Genomic DNA, 16919 nt, shown 5'->3' with positions numbered 1-16919 from the left:
CTTCACCTGCGTGTTCTCGAACAAGTTACTAGATCTCTCCAAGCCTCCTTTCCCCACCTGTAAAATGAGTGCAATTATAAGGAGGACGTCCTTATCACGTGGAGTCTTAGATTGAGACTCCCATCTTTTAGATCTAGCATCGGGCATGACCCGCTGCAAAAAGCCCTCGGTAAGAAGTTAACTATCGTTATGATGCTCCTTACGATTCTTTTGTCCCCGGCCTGAATAGAATCTCAAGAGGCCATTTCATTGGTTCTTCTACTTCCTCCAGGCCAGTGGTTCCCAAACTTGTCTCCCCATTAAAACCCCCTGGGACCTTTGGAAAATTCCAGAGCCCAGACTACACTCCAGACCGGTGAAATCCCGGTGTGGGAGTTGAGGGAAGCTGGGGGAGGCCCAGACCCGTGCTCGCCGAAGCTCCAGGGGATCCCAACATGTAGCGAGTTCAGCAACCACTGCTCCTCGTCGTCCCACCAGTTGAGGGGTTTCCTTGAGGGAGAGCATTTGTCCCAGAAACCTCATCCAGCATTTAATCTGAGGTCAAGTATCTCTTTCGGGACAAGTAAAAATCTCTCATGCTTCACCTTGGCCCAATTTTCTCTTATTTTGAGGGAGTAGGGACTAGCTGTCATCCTCTAGCAAAGGCTCGGGAGGTAGTATTTGCTGGGTCCCCCCCCCCCCCACACCTTCGTGGGAGTGACAGGCTCACTGGGGACCATCCAGCTGACAGGAGATAGACTGGGGTGTTGGCATTGGATGCCGGTAACTGGTCATAGCCAGAGACCACCGAAGCTTTCTAAATTCTGTCTGGGACTTCCTCTTTCATTTTATCAGAATTTAGTAATTCCGCATACTCAGCGTAAGGGTGAATATAAACCTTGGTGAGCTTCCTGTTTATTTAGTTGGCAGGAGAGACACGTGTGAAGGGGTTCACGATGTGCTTTCTTCATGACAGGGGTTGCAAGTCAGTGGCACAAGAGAGCACTGTAGCAGGTGAGCGAGGGGTGGGCTTGTATGCTCGGGGCTGTTCAGGGAAGGCTGCGTGACTCTGGAATTTCCAACGTGCTCTTCCATGTTTGATGTCAGTTACTCATTATAATTACCCTGTGAATCTGGTATTGTTCTCCTTTTTTTTTAATTTAAGATTTTATTTATTTACTTGACAGAGAGAGACAGCCAGTGAGAGAGGGAACACAAGCAGGGGGAGTGGGAGAGGAAGAAGCAGGCTCCCAGCGGAGGAGCCCGATGCAGGGCTCGATCCCAGAACTCCAGGATCACGCCCTGAGCCAAAGGCAGACGCTTAACAACTGAGCCACCCAGGTGCCCCTGTTATCCTTTTTTTATAGACCAGGAAAGTGAGGTTCAAGGAGGTGAGAGTTTGTCCAAGCTATGTGGCCGGGAAAGGTGGAGCCAGGATTCGAACCTGAACCCAAGGATCTTTTCCCCACACCACTGCTGCTTCCTGCCTGGGACCTACCATCCCTTCTCTACATACCCTCTGTTTTCTCTGCTTCTTCTGTCCACCTCTACCTGACTCAGAATCCTTGCCCTTACAAGACCCGTCCCAATGCCCAGCTCCACTTGCCTTTCCCTCCTCTGGCTCCGCTGGTTTTCTCCTTATGTCTCCCATGCCTGGGGGCTGAGCCTTGGCTTCCCTCTCCTACCAAAAGCTCCCCAAAGGGGTTAGGGTCAGGACTAGGGCTGTGTAGACCTAGTTCTGAGATGCCAGAACTAGGGTGGCAACAGTCCTGACTTACATGGGACTATCCTGGTTTATGCACTGAAAGTCCAGGCAAAGTGGGACCCTTGGTCATCTTACCAGGATCTGAGAGTAACTATATCTATGCTTGTTTAGTGTATTAAAGTGCTGTGTGCTTTTTCACATGCCTTATAGCATTGAGAAGTTTCCTTGAGAAATAGCTGCTCTGATTCCTTTAAATATCTGAGGCTCTGGCTTAAGTGACTTGCCTAAGATCACAGGCTAGTAGAAGCCGGGCTGGGAGCTTAAACCAGTTTCTGTGACTGTAAATTTCAGGCTCACTCTCTGTCTATCCCACAGTGTCTCCTGGAGACGGTCCACTAAAGCAGTTCCCGAGCGGATAAGGTGTGGAGGCTTGAAGCTGCCCACAGAGCCCCTCCCAGCCTCGGGTGCCTTCTCCTCACCGCAGCTCCCTGACACCTCTCCTGTTCTTTCCCACCACCCGCCTTTCCCACCTCCGTAGCCATTGGCGGCTGCGGTTTCAGTTCCAACTTTTGCAAAAATATTTACTTATTGCATACATACAAAGGAAAAGGACATTTAAAATATTAGGAAAAAACCCTCTTACAATTCCTAATAAGTTGATGCATTTTTTGTTACTTTTTAAGCCTGCCTTCTGTGTATTCTTAATTTTTATGAGTTCATAGCGCAGACAATTTTAACATTTAACGTTGTAGCATAAGCATTTTCAACGACGCTGCTACTCGATCTCCTTGCAGATAATTTTAAATAATTGTATCTGAATGGGCAAGCAATCACTTAGCCATTTTTCTGAGTCTGGACTTTTAAGGTTATTTCCCCCACTTTTTAAATTATTATTATTATTATTATTATTAAGTTTTGGGTGAAAGCCACCATCCGTTTGAGTCCAGAGGGCAAACACACATTTTTGTTGGTGGACGCTGATGCTCAATGAATGAGTCCCATCCCATGCTTGCTGGCCGTGCTTTCCAGAATGTGGGCCCTACACCAGTGCTGGTCCGTGGGCACTTTGTTACAGGCTTGAGAAGAGATAAATACAGAACCTGAGAATAACCATTTGGAAACTTAATTTTTTCCCATTTAACAATAGAACAGCTTTGTGTTTCTTGAATTTAAAAATAAAAGTCGGGGCCCGTATATTGTATATCTTTAAAAAAAATCTCCTCTTCAGGGAAATTTCATTTTTATTTTTATTTTAATTTTAGTTTTTTAAAGGTTTTATTTATTTATTTGATAGAGAGAGAGACAGCCAGCAAGAGAGGGAACACAAGCAGGGGGAGAGGGAAAGGAAGAAGCAGGCTCCCAGCGGAGGAGCCTGACGTGGGGCTCGATCCCAGGACTGTGGGATCACGCCCTGAGCCGAAGGCAGACACTTAACGACTGAGCCACCCAGGTACGCCATCTTCAGCGAAATTTTAAAAATTTTATTTTACAAAAGCATTGGTCTAAAATACATTGGAAATTTAAAAAAAAAGAGATCTCGTGACAGTTTGTCTTTTGGTCTAGGAGACCATGTTCAGCCCTAGTAGACGCTCAATGCATCTGCGACCACAGGTCGTCCGTGCTGTAGGACCTCATCTTTGTGGAGGAGGAGCCCGAGGCACTTAGAGCAGCACATGGCGCACCCAGCAAAACGTGAACAGTCTTGGGCAGAGTCTCCTGGCTTTCACTTGCACTCAAGGACCACAATACCCTGTTCGCATGTGATTAAAATTTGGGATCTGCATGGCGGTGATCAATAACAACGGGGAGCGGAAGCAGGAGGAGGGGAGGTCAGAACAAAACTTTCATCTGATCAGGGTAATAGTATGGCAGCAGATGTCTCCACCCCCGTCCCAGCTGTGATCACAAGGCAGCTAGACAACCCCTAGCTTTGCCCCAGATCTCCTGGTCACACCCCAAAACAAACAATTCCATGGTGGAGTTTCTTAGGAAGGTATCGGCTAATGATTTGGGGGAAACTGTATAGGAGTTTCCAGCAACTCGGTCCTGAGAGATTATTGTGCTCTGATCTCTAAATGGCAAGAGATGAACGATAAATGATCAAGCTGGGGAAGTTTATCTACAGTACAATTTTTGCAACTCCTAGGTGTGAGGTTTTAAACAGATGCTGCTGGCAGGCAAACTAAACATAAATATTCCCCTCCCAGGATTCGGAAGGTGCCCAGCCCAGCAAATGCATGTATATATAGGGATGGAGCCAGATCTCTTGTCAAAGGAGTCATAGCTCTTTTCCTCCTGGGTCTCTGTCTCCTCCCCTCTGGGACTTTTCTTTTGGCTTCTTCTCTGGATGTTCTTGTAACCATGAGCCGCCAGTTTAGCTCTCAGTCAGCATTTAGCTCCAGGAGCCGGCGGCTTTACAGCACTGGCTCTCCTGCAGGCTCTGGTGGTGGGAGTAGGGCTGTGGGGTCTGTGTGTCAGATCCGAGGCAGGTGCGGTGGTGGTGGTGGCGGTGGTGGTGGTGGTGGTGGTGGTGGTGGGTATGGGAGCCATGCCAGGGGTTTTGGTTCTAGGAGCCTCTACAATCTGGGAGGCAGTAAAAGCATCTCTATTAGCTTAGTGGGGAGAAGTGCCAGTGGTTTCTGCCAGGGTGGGGGAGCAGGAGGGACGTTTGGAGGGGTAGGCAGAAGTTTTGGGGGAGGTGGTTTTGGTGGTGGTGGCTTTGGGGGTGGTGGCTTTGGAGGTGGTGGCTATGGAGGAGGTGGTTTGGGGGGTAGCAATTTTGGGCTTGGGGGCTTTGGACCTTCCTGTCCCCCAGGGGGCATCCAAGAGGTGACTGTTAACCAGAGCCTCCTTCAGCCACTTCACTTGGGGGTGGACCCTGAAATTCAGAGAGTCAAGACCCAGGAGCGGGAGCAGATTATGGTCCTCAACAACAAGTTTGCCTCCTTCATCGACAAGGTGAGTACTTCAAGTGCAGGTGGGTCTCTGCCCCTGATCAAATAACTGAGAGGGACTTGTGCCCTGCCACCTCTTACCACCTGGTACTATCTCCGTTTGGTGGTGACAGTCAAACTTCCAGAAGTATATGTTCTGGCACCTTAAGGAAGCATTTATCTCATTAGGCCTCAATTTGACTTATTGAAGGAACTTATTTTTATCTTTTCCTTTTGGCAGGAAAGCAGGTAAGAAGTGTGAAAATGCCCCACAGAAAAAATACATGGTGTAGTGACTTCATTCTCATTCATCATTATTCACTTTCCATCTACCCACTCACCCATCCATCCATCCACTCATCCATCCTTCCTTCCATCCATCCATCCATCCATCCATCCATCCATCCATCCATCCTTCCATCCATCCATCCATCCATCCATCCATCCATCCATCCATCCAACCATTCATCCTTCCATCCACCCACTCATCCATCCATCCACCCACCCACCCACCCACCCATCTAATCACCCGTCACACGTCCATCCCACAAACATTTACTAAGCATCTCCTCTATGTCAGATACAGTGCCAGGTGCTACAGAGTGACTAGAACATGGGTCCTATCCTCAAGGAGCCATGGAACAGCCCAGGTGAATGCTCTGAGGGTATCACTGGGGGCTAAAGTGAATAGCATACTAAGTAAGATTCTATCAGTGTTCCTTGTTTTAGTTCATCCAAGGCCAAGAATGGGCCAAATGGAGCCACTGTAGCCCCTTTCCCTAGTTCCCTAATTAAACCTCAGATCAGGGCTGGTCCAGACCCAGATCAGCAAGCAGAGGCTGGTAGAGACCCATGGTAAAGACCTTCCTCCAGCATTTCCTTTTGTCCAGAAGTGGAGGTACAGTAGCTCCTGTAGGCTCCCCAAAAGGTCGTTGTTCTTGGGGATGTAGTGGGAAGCACCCTGGGGCACAAAGGCTCCTGGATGCTCCGTGACTTTCCCTCAGTCCCACAGGAATTCAGTGTTGAGGCCAGAACTTGACCTGTCGTCTGACTGCAGATTAACCACGGCTAAAGTCAACCACTGGGCTGTATCTCCAGTCTCTGATATGTGGGGAGATGCTGGGAAAGGACTGTGTGAGCTGGGGGAGGAGGGGTAAGAGTGTCGAGGCCCAAAAATAGCCAAACAGGAGTTCAATAGAACAAAGTGCTTCTGGCTGCTTCTGATCACCTTAGACGGGAAATTTGGCTGGACATCATCATACCTCAGGTGTGGGCACGGACTGGGAGGGCTTGGCTGGAGTAAGGAGGTGACAGGTGAAGGAGACACCCCTGGAGGTCAAGACTAAGCTAAAGGAGGAGATAGGAGAAGAGAGGGCTGGAGGTCAGTGAAATGGCCATGGGCTACTGGCAACTGAATTCCTGGGAATCATTTGATTGTGATTCCCACCATAAATATAGGACATTTGCTGCATTGTATGGCATAGGGCTGTGGGCAGAGGCCAAGTTACAGGAGACTGTGGCAACCTGTCCTTCCTTAAGGTTTGTTGTGACCATGAGGAGAGAGTCCTCATCCAGGAGGACTCTGGCCTGGCTGGAAAGGAGAAGGTTTCTACTGCAGTGGATTCTGACTCTAGTTTCTGATCTGGTCTTTCTGCTTTCACCCTTAACCTCGTATACTCCATTCTCAGAGCCACACGAGGGCCATCCTTAAAAAACTTCGCATCACTTCTCTTTTTGAGTCCTCCATTGGCTGTTCATCTCATTTGGAATAAAAGCCAAGATCCTCTAAGGCCCCGTGTGCTCTGGCCTCCGCCCCCAGCTGCTGCTCACCCCTGGCTTGCAATTGTGAGAATTAGGCAACGTTGCCACCACTGGGTGGGACACCTCTCAGCTGCAAGGTTTAGTTAACAGAGTGAGGGTTGGAGTTTAGCTCCCCAGTGTACAAACTCATTGTCTGCCGTGACCCTACACTCCCTCCATACTTCTCCCCTGTTTCTTTCTTGCTTACCAACACACTATTGTATTCTTGCAACCTCCAGCACCCCAGGCCTGCCTCAGGGCCTTTGCTCCTGTCATTCCCTCTGCTTTGCACTCCTCCTTCCCAAGAGTGGTCTGGCTTGCTCCCTTACCTCCTTCAGATCTTTTCTCAGACGCCACTATCTTAGTGGGACCTTCTCTGATGTCCCTTTTTGAAGTAGCACCCCCAGACCAGCATCCCTACCCACCATTCCTGTGTTACTTTTCTCCATTGTCCCTAAGGCCATTTCACATGCCTCCGGGTGTAGACTCTCCAGGCTACTTACCACCCTGGCATAGAGGATTCAAGCTCAGCTGAACAACGCCAGGCTGGTGTCCCCGTGGGAAGAGATGGACCCCATCCCTTTCCTTCATGAGGTCCCTTTTCCTTGTCTTTGGTTCTACAAAAGCCCTTGTGTCCATTTCTACTCTCTGAGTGTCCAAGCCTGACACCAGAAGGGCTGGCTTGATTTGTCATTCAAATCATGTGTTTATTGAGTTATTGTCATATGCCAGACGATTCTGGGTGTTGGAGATTCAATTATAAACAAAGCAGATGAAATCCCTGGTTTCTGGGAGTTTCCAGTCTAGTCAGAGGGACAGCTGTCTACACTTGGAGGCAATTCCAAAGCCCTTAGCATTTCATCAGTCCATGATACTTATGAGCTGTCTTCTCTGTGTTGGGCGCTGTGTGTCCATGAGTCTGAGCACCTTGCGTCCACAGGAGACCAAATCAGACACGAGCCTGCCTTCCTGAGGCTCCCCCAGCAGGGCAGGGATATGCTCAAACAGCGCTAAGTGAGGCAAATCATGCTAGATGCTCCGGGGAAAGGACCATGGCCCATGAAGGCAAGACACCAGGGGGATGCCACTTTAGTTGAGATTGAAAGGGTAAACAGGGCTTAGCCAGGCAAAGAGCTGGGGAGATCTGCGCCACTGGAGGCAGCAGGAGGTCCCTGGGGCTGGAGTGTCATAAGCAAGAGGGAGAGGGGCATGGCAGGCCGGGAGGGGCGCGCTTTTTCCAGTACAAAGCTGAGCTCAGCATGATGCTCATTTCATCTGTGCTGATGGGACACAGCCCAGGAGTGTTTTGGGGGCCCTGGGGAAAAATCACAATGGCTTTCAGTGATTTTTCTAGCGATTAAATCCTCTTAAAATTGCCTGGCGCTCTCTGCAGCCAGTCTCTGCCTGTGCAGCTCGGGTGGCCTGAGAAGAACCATGGGTTCTTTTGCTGATGGGCTCCGAGGCACCCCGTGCAGGGGGAGAGGGTGCTCTGGCTCGTCGGCCCCTCACTGTTCGATGTGGCGATTCCTCGTGGGCCCGTGCGATTTTTTCCCTTCAGTTCCCGCAATCCTGAGCACAGGGCTGAGGCCCCACGTCTGTTTGATTTGCCCACCTTCTGGCAGGGCCGCTAGAGCAAGACTAAGCCCGGTGGCAGGAATTTCCCATGGGGCGCGGTTTGTTTCAGGCAGAGACAACCTGTGAGATGTGCTTGCCCTGGCTCTTGCTTTGATGAAGTTAACAAAAATGAGCCACGGGGACTAGTGTTGGCCGTGCGCGTCTCCCAGCCCAGAGTCAGAGTCCGAAGGGAGTTAACCGGGGGCTGGCCCCTAGAAGGGCAGCTTAAGGGCGGGGGTTTGGGGCATCCTTCTCGGTGCCACATTGTAGGGGAGTGTCTTCAGGGTTCTGTTCCGACTGCACAAAGCAGTGGGTTTGACACAACTCCCGGGAGGATTCTGGAGTGTGTGTGTGTGTGAGTGTGTGTGTGTGTGTGTGTGTGTCTGCACCTGAGCAAAGCACAGAGGCATCCCTTGTCTTCACCTAAGGCATGGGAAGGGAGGTGAGGGCAGCCTGCAGAGGTAAGGTGAGGGTTGATCAGGGTCACGCAGAGCACAATCCATGCGCTTGGTCGGCACAGCCAGTCGCTCTCGACCCTGGACCTGACCTTTGTGCCCAGTTTCGGGAGAGGAGAGAGAATATAGGATGATGTCCACTCTCCATTTTCTGTGTCAACGAATGTCAGTGATGGGAATAGCAACATGAGTATTTCCCAAACACTAGGCACCCCCAAAGTCCTTACTTTGGGGCACAGGCATGCATTATACAACATTTGTGTGAAAAGTGGGAACAGGGGCACCTGGGTGGCTCAGTCGGTTAAGCATCCGCCTTCGGCTCAGGTCATGGTCTCAGGGTCCTGGAATTGAGCCCCACTTTGGGCTTCCTGCTCGGCGGGGAATCTGCTTCCCCACTCTCTCTGCCCCTCCCCCCTGCTCATGCTCTCTCTCTCTCAAATGAGTAAATAAAACCTTTTTAAAAAGGTAAAAAGTGGAAACGTTTATTTTTAAAATTCTGAGTTAGCATTTAAGTGAAGTGACCTTCCTGAAACACACCCTGGCAAGCAGACAGTGGGGGCCTGCTGGCTGGGGGCGCCCAGGCGGGTCTGCTCAGAAGTCGGTCTAATATTCTAAGTCAAATTGTTTCTTCCCTCTTACTGTCTCGTCTCCTCAATCACAGAAAACATTTCAGCCACAAGGAGAAACGCGCCTCGGATGCGTCAGTGCTTCAGACGCTCTGCATCTCCGTTTCCTCACGTTGGCACGGAGCGTGGGGTGTGGGGGGGACGGCTCTGTGGTGTCCGTGGCCGTAGCTGAAGGGAAGAAGACCCTCCACTGGAGGTGGTTTACTTCAAAACCGGAGTTAGCTTAGTAACGTAGCGCTAATATTAGACAAGTTGACCTTAGAGCCCTTGGTCAACCATCAGAAAGCACATTGTGTTCCGTGTGTCCTGGTCCCACGGAAAGGGAAGCCCTCTGATCCCAAGAGGCGCCATCTTAATCCTCGGAGGTCCAGATATGTTGTTGGTTGCCACTCTCCCTACTCCTGGGGGTGCTTCCTGGACCCACAGCCTGGGGCGACCTTGGAAGTTTCTTGCTCGTAGGTGCGGTTCCTGGAGCAGCAGAATCAGGTGCTACAAACGAAGTGGGAGCTGCTGCAGCGAGTGAACACCTCCACTCGGACCCACACCCTGGAGCCCATCCTGGAGAACTACGTCAGTGAGCTGCGGAGGCAGGTGGATCTTCTCGACGCCGAGCAGACGCGCCGCAACACGGAAGTTAAGAACATGCAGGATGTCGTGGAGGACTACAAGAACAAGTGAGACCCCAGGCAGGGCGGAGGGGTCAGAGGGAAGCATGGCAGGGAGCACTCTGCTTTAGTGTTAATATGTGAGGGGTGGACCGGGGTCCCCAGGTGCAGCCACCCGGCTCTGTACCGCACAACCGCGGAGGGCACTGGCTCGCCTCTGGCAGCTCTGGCAGCAGGGTGGTGCCAGTCCGCTCTCGGTTGTGTTAGACGGGGAAGGGCAGACGATCCCCAGGGTGCTGGACCCAGATGAGCCAAGTGCCAGTGGGTTTTGCCACTTTCTAGCTGCTTGCAAGTCTGTCTTTCTAAGCCTTCAGGTTTCACCTTAGTAAAGGGGGGGATGGTAAGCACCCTCCCTGTGGGGTTGATGTGACGGGCAGATCCGGGCTCTCAGGCTTCCGTGTGCAGCAGGCCTGGGATGCGACCAGGGTGTTTGCATTTCTAGTATGCTTCCACGTGATGCTGGTGGACTGGGGACCACACTCTGAGAACCACGTGTTGAGATGACATCGTGCTTCATAAGTTCCTAGACTGTGCCTGTACATACTAATCACTGGCTCTTATTAATCACAATGGTCGGGATGGCAGGACTAGTCTAACTCCAGCATCAGCTGCTCCTGCACCATGCAGGCAACCGGGGGCTTCTCCCTCCCCGTGCTAGGGGTGCCGACTGCTACTCTTGACGTCACCCCGACACGCCAATCAGAGAGTGAAGAGTGAAATTCACACTGACGGTGTTGGGGGGCAACACTGTAGGGGACATTTTTTTCTCTTTAAAGCAATTTGGTGGAAGTGGCTCTTTATGTTCCCAACTGCAAAAAATGAATGAGTGTGGCAAATATGCAAATATGCAAAGGTGAAACATCAAAAGAAAAACGGACCTTTCGGGATTGTTCTACGTGGCTCTGCATTTTCCACGTTGGGTTGTTGTCCCCTCTATTGACCTGGAAGGCCTGGAGCTGGCTCCAGCTGCTTGTCTGTGAGCGCGGCAGGCCCTGGCAGGGAACAGCCAAAGTCCAGGACACTAAAAGTTTGGGACATTCCAAGCCGCCTGCTGTGAGGAGAATCTCAAGGAGCCAAGGTCAGCCTCAGCAGCCTATCTGTGGTTCCTACTTCCCCCCACAGATACGAGGAAGAGCTCAACCGGAGGGCCAACACTGAAAACGACTTTGTCGTCCTGAAGAAGGTGAAGGATGGGGGTGGTTCCAGGGGGACTGTGGGCCCAGGGGGCTGAGCAGAGTGAGGAACTCCTGTGGGATGCTGTGTGACCAAGGGGTGGACTGGTGACCGCTGGGGGCAGCTTGTTGAGGGTGTGGCCTGAATGCTGGGCCGCTGCACTGAAGGGGTTAAGTCTGAAAGTGAGGTTGATATGACTCTCGAGGCTTCCTTGAGTGCTTCTCTCTCCACGGTCCTGAATGGGAAGCTCAATCAACTGACACCTGCTGAGCGTCCATTATGCGCAGCCTTGAGACCTGGGGAGGGACCCGGGTGCTGCGTGTGAGTGACCGGGATGAGGGGCTTGGGGTCACGTTTCCTTCTGGCCAGGAAAGCCAGAGTTTTTGAAGGTCCCTCAGTTGAGTGAGGTGAGGAAATGTGCAGGCATGGAAAGAAACCCAGAGAGGTTTTGCCACTTGCCCGGGTCACCCAGTGAGCTGGTGGCAGGCGACACCTGGACACTAAAGTCAGACTAGTTTTGCTTGCTGTTCAGGACGTGGATGCTGCTTACATGAGCAAGGCAGACCTGGAGTCCAAGGTGAACGTTCTGTTTGGAGAGATCAATTTCCTGAAGTGTTTATTTGAGATGGTGAGTTCAGTCTTCATGGGAAACCCTTCTCTTTCCTCACATGTCACAAAGGGTGTGGGCTGTTGGAGGGGGAGCCCCCAAACCCAGGATGACCCACTAGGGACTCCTCTCCCCAGTCACCTCCACTCTGTGGGACTGGAGTCAGCCTCCCAGCCCCCGGTGCTCAGATTCCTGGGTGCAGGTGCAGGAGGTGGGAGGCAGGGAGAGTCCCGAGGGAGGAGAAGATGGAACAGCCCTTGATTCAACCTGGAACTGAGGTTAATACTCAGCACATACAGGGACAAAACTGACCAGAAATCTTCATCAGTGCTGGGAAGCCGATAGGGCTATGGGGGATTCTGCAGGTGAGGACAGCATGGATCCTAAAGGGAACGAGGAAGAAGGCTGCAGTGGGGAGGGATAATGTGCTCCTACCACCCCCGGCCCTACTGTTGCTCATGTCTACCTTGGGCCAGATGCTGTGCGAGGAGCTTTGCCATGTCTTGGTCTCCATTCTGCTGATGAGAGACCTAAGGCCCTGAGAGACTCAATCACGAGCCCAGGCGCTCAGCTAGCCGGCAGTAGAGCCCAGGCTCAAAAGTCAGTGAGAGGGTGCACAGGGAGAGAACTTTCTACTGCTCTGAGAGCTCAGTATTTCTCAAGGAGCAAGTCAGCCTGTTGGAGGGACCAAGATGACAGCCAAGCCAAGTAAGGCAGGGAGAGAGGGCACAGGAGAGGCATGACGGGCAGGTGGTGCCTACAGGGACTCTGAATTCACGCTCCTTTCTTCTCCTCAGAGGCTAGGTCTGGCGGCCTTTACCTCTAGTTAAAGCACAGCGACTATTCAGAGAACTTTCCCCAAGACTCCTATCTGGCCCAGGCTTCTGGTTTCCCCAAAAAGCCTTGAGGGGACAGTAGAGGGAAACTGAGGCCCCAGGAGGCGAGTGGAAGGAGTCAGCCTGTGTTCCATGCCTTGCAGGAGCTGTCCCAGATGCAAACCCACATCAGTGACACCAATGTGATCTTGTCCATGGACAATAACCGCTTCCTGGACCTGGACAGCATCATCGCTGCGGTGAGGACCCAGTATGAGCTGATCGCCCAGAAGAGCAAGGATGAGGCCGAGGCGCTGTACCAGACCAAGGTGAGCACTGCCGCCCTTCCACCCAGACTGGGTACCCAAAATCAAACTTACCCCCAGATCTTCTGTCATCTTTCCCTTATTTTGGAAGTTACGTGTATATACATACATACATGTATCTATATACATTTTATACATATATGTGTATATAAAAATTCATTTACTCCTTACAACAACCCTGTGAGGTAAGGATCTAATTATCCCTATTTTGAAGATAGGAGAGTATGAGCTCACCCAGTTTCCCCAAGGTCTTATGGCTCGTAAGCAGCAGAGGCAGGACCTAGGTGTCTCATCTACAAACCCACGTGCTAAACCACTATAATGTTTTTTATTCTTACTTTTTTCATGACAATATCTTTTAAACTGTAGTTTTGTCCTTTTCTCTTTCTCTTATTATTTGTGAATGCCGTATTGTGACATTAAATATTTGACATCATTTCCAATAGCAGAACGATGTTCTGTGGTTAAGAGTATACCCTTATTTATCGGATAAACATCTCTGTGCCTAAATCTTTGGGCACATTTTTGATTACTTCTTTAATATCAATGGACTCGGATCTTTTTGGACGGTGAAGACTGTAGTTAAGGATCAAAGGCTGGTCCCTTCATTCTGAACTCCTGGCACTTGAGATCTGCTTTCTCAACTCCAGTCCTGGAGGACCTCTGTCCCACCGCCCTGCAGCAGGCGTTCTGAATGGCGTGGATTTCAGCGTCAGACTAGGGAGGCAGATGGTCAACAGTGAAAGCATCAGAATGCAGAGCTTCCCTTGAACCAGCAACCCCCCCGCCCCCCCCCCCCGGCCGCCTTGCTTCCTCCAGAGCCCTGCCCGTGAGAGCCTGCTGTAGATACAGAAACGACAGAGAGAGGACAGTGGGAGTAAACAAAGGGCGTGCTGAGGGCCTCTGAGGAAGTGAGATTGTGGCTGCTAGGGAAACCATCCTGGAAAAGGGTAGGAAGGAATATGATGTGGTGGCAAAAGGGAAGAGGTCCCGATGTGGGTAAGGGCCACTAGGAAGGCTTCGATGGGGGAACAAGTAGGTGGAACAGCTTTGTCTGTCTGGGATGTGGGTCTGGCCCAGAGACTGGTGAGAAGGAGGGAGGCTTGAACAAGACTGTGTGCGTGTGTGTGCGTGTGTGTGTGTGTGTGTGTGTGTGCGCGTGTGGTGTGTCACGGCTCAGTGAGGGACCTTTGGTGCAGGAGGGTGTGTATGGGGGGGTATCACAGCTCTGGGGGTGGGGCATATCCGGGTACTGTCCTGAGACAGCAGCTCTGGCAGGGTCTGGGAAGGTAGAGGGCCTCGTGGTGAGCAGCGGGTTGACCACGATGCTGCCTTTGACCCTCAGTACCAGGAGCTGCAGATCTCGGCGGGGAGACAAGGAGACGAACTGAAGAACAGCAAGATGGAGATCGCTGAGCTCAACCGCACCATCCAGAGGCTGCAGGCAGAGATCAGCAACATCAAGAAGCAGGTGAGAAGGACGCTCAGGGTGGGCTGACCAGACACGCCGCCTCCCACCAGGCCCTGCCAGCGGGGGCTCCTGAAACTCAACCCCCATTCGGTTCTCCTCTGTGACGGTCTCCCGAGCAGATCGAGCAGATGCATATGGCCATTTCGGATGCAGAGGAGAGAGGAGAGCGGGCCCTTCAGGATGCGAAGCAGAAGCTGCAGGACCTGGAGGAGGCCCTGCAGCAGTCCAAGGAGGAGCTGGCCCGGCTGCTGCGAGACTACCAGGCGCTGCTGGGGGCCAAGCTGTCCCTGGACGTGGAGATTGCCACCTACCGCAAGCTGCTGGAGGGCGAGGAGTGCAGGTGGGCCGTGCCTCTGGGGCCCACGTGCGGGCTGCACCTGTGGAGAGGAGGGACTGACTATTTGGAGAGAAGACAATCCCCGCTTTTCTGGGAAGACTGGTAGCCGGGGCTGAGCAGCAACAGAAACAGAAACATTCAAATCAGAGCTGAGCATGTGTCATTGTCATCATTCCCCTGCCTCCCAGCAGAATGGCCCTATACCCCAACCCAAGCCACTGCGGCCATTGTAAACGGCTTCAAGAAACTGTGTAAAACCCCCTTTAGCCCCATGCTCCCTGACCTCCTGGCCTGTGCACCCACCTTTCCCTAATGCTTGGGGACAGTTTCACTTCACAGGGATACCTCTGTTCCAGATGTCTCCAGGCTGTCACCTGCCTGCCTTCCCCCTCCCTCTGATGTGTGTGCTTTGGTTTTACAGGATGTCAGGGGAGCTGCAGAGCCAAGTGAGCATCTGTAAGTAGCAGGGCACAGGCCGGGGCTGGTTGGGCCGGGTGGAGGGAGGGCCCGGGAGGGCTGACCAGCAGGGACGGGCAGTCAGCCGTGTAGTTTCTGGTCCTTTCACCCTGAAAATCCACAGTGAGCCAACAAACTGCAAAGCCTGGAGAAATTCGCTGAAATAAATTATGATTTTAGTTCTTATGTATCTTAATGTTTATGAGACCGAATCATCAGTAGCAGCTTAGAACTCGTCAGGGTATACGGCCAAGGAAAATGGGTCCGTCCTGACATCGCTTTGTCCCATGAAGAATACTTGGAAAAGGGGAATCCCTTCATCCCATGCATCTCTTTGCAAGTCAGAGACTGCCCGCCACTCAGGATGCAGGAGGCTGCCGGAGGGCAGGTGCAGAGGGGTGCAGGCGGGTCCTCTGGCCAGCTCTTCTGACCCGCGCTCCGCGGCCCTCTCCCCACAGCTGTGCACAGCAGCCAGAGGACCGTCAGCGGCGGGGGCGGCGGGGGCGGCGGCGGCAGAGGCTCTGGAGGCTCCCGCGGAGGCTCCGGCGGCGGCTACGCGGGCTCTGGCAGCGACTCCCGCGGGGGCGGAGGCGGCTACGGCGCGGGCTCCCGAGGGGGCGGCGGAGGTGGTTACGCGGGCGGCGGCGGCGGCGGGAGCTACGGTGGGAGCAGCCGGAGCAGCAGCAGCAAGTACGGGGACAGAGGCGGCGGCGGCTCGTCGCGCGTGCAGATTATCCAGACCTCCACGAACACGTCGCACAAGCGGATCGTGGGGTAGAGGAAGGCTCCCACGGCCCCGCCGGCAGGGCGCTCGCCCGTCCCCTCCCCCGCGCCCTCCCTGAACCCCTCTCGCTTACCTTTGCCTCATGGGTCTCAGAGGCTTTGCCAATACGTTCCGCGCTAGCTGGGGAAGCAGGCGGATACCCCCAAGCAGCCCACCTGTCTTCGGAGGGCGCTGGCTGGCGGTTAGAATCACCGCCAGACCGCTCTGCGCGCAGACTCCACTCAGCTGGCCCTGCTCCTGGCCCTGGGGACACCCGGGGGCCCAGTTTAGCACTGGAGAAAAAGAGCCTGTAGACTATCTACAAAGCGGATAATGGAGAGTTAAAGTCAAGGACACTAGGTTTCTCACCCCCAAGCCCCCTTTCCTGCAGCTGGGCTGCCCTGTGAACAGTAATCCATACCTTAGGGGACCACAGAGTGAGGCCTTCCGGGGAATAGGTTGGCAAGAGGAACCCCTGTGCCAGGGACCCATTCCTGTCTGTTGGTCCGTTAGCCTCATACTTTCATGTCCATGGAGAGTATGGATTTGCTGTCCTCATCAGACACCTCGAAGTCATGTCTGGTGCTGACTCTGCATCTCTGTCTTAAGAAGCATCACTCTCTGGGTTAACAGCCCAAGGTGGGAGTACTGAGAGGGCGTGTGTCCTTGTCCCCCGGGAGGACTAATTACCCGTGGGTGGAGAAGCCAGTGGGCAAGCAATGGGGTTCTGCTATCAGCCAACTAGCAGGCCTGGGGAGGGGGAGGGTGATGTTGCTTCTAAGATCTGGAGTCACCTTCTCTTCCTTGCTGAGTCCTAATGCAAACTCCAAGTCCATGATTCTCTTGGGGCATCGGACGGGTTCAGCGTGGGTCCCTTGCGGAGGAGTGCTGTGACTTCATCATTTCTTGGTTGAAGGTTGTACTTCGAAGGGCTTGCCATTTCTGGTGTTTCTACAATAAAATTTTCTGTGATCTCAAACGGCTGTTTAGTCAGAGATAAGTGATTTCTTCTTAAATTTCTGCAGGCCTCTGAAATGATTCATATGTGGAAAGTTTTATTATTATTATTTTTTATTGCGTGACTGATATGTGATCTTAAAAGACCTGACAGACATACACTTACTAGTGCTGAAAGTGGCTGAGAGTTCCAAAGTCAGTGACACATTCTTTCAGCATGCATTTATTCAGCTCCTG

The 16919-nt window shown here is 52.4% G+C and overlaps 1 protein-coding gene across 1 annotated transcript; it reads left to right on the top strand.

Annotated features, from left to right (window-relative positions):
- Positions 1 to 3969: 3969 nt before the first annotated feature.
- KRT77 (keratin 77) lies at positions 3970 to 16695 on the top strand. The gene is made up of 9 exons (XM_026501612.3): positions 3970 to 4642; positions 9572 to 9786; positions 10900 to 10960; positions 11483 to 11578; positions 12537 to 12701; positions 14044 to 14169; positions 14289 to 14509; positions 14928 to 14962; positions 15421 to 16695. Exons 1-9 carry the CDS (start codon positions 4046 to 4048, stop codon positions 15738 to 15740), a joined length of 1836 nt encoding a protein of 611 aa, XP_026357397.3. The 5' UTR covers positions 3970 to 4045; the 3' UTR covers positions 15741 to 16695.
- The last annotated feature ends 224 nt before the right edge of the window (positions 16696 to 16919 follow it).

The sequence above is a fragment of the Ursus arctos genome, unplaced genomic scaffold (genome assembly GCF_023065955.2).
Source record: "Ursus arctos isolate Adak ecotype North America unplaced genomic scaffold, UrsArc2.0 scaffold_26, whole genome shotgun sequence".
Lineage (NCBI taxonomy): Eukaryota > Metazoa > Chordata > Mammalia > Carnivora > Ursidae > Ursus > Ursus arctos.
The sequence above is the reverse complement of the archived record's forward strand: the minus strand, read 5'-3'. Positions and strand labels throughout refer to the sequence as shown.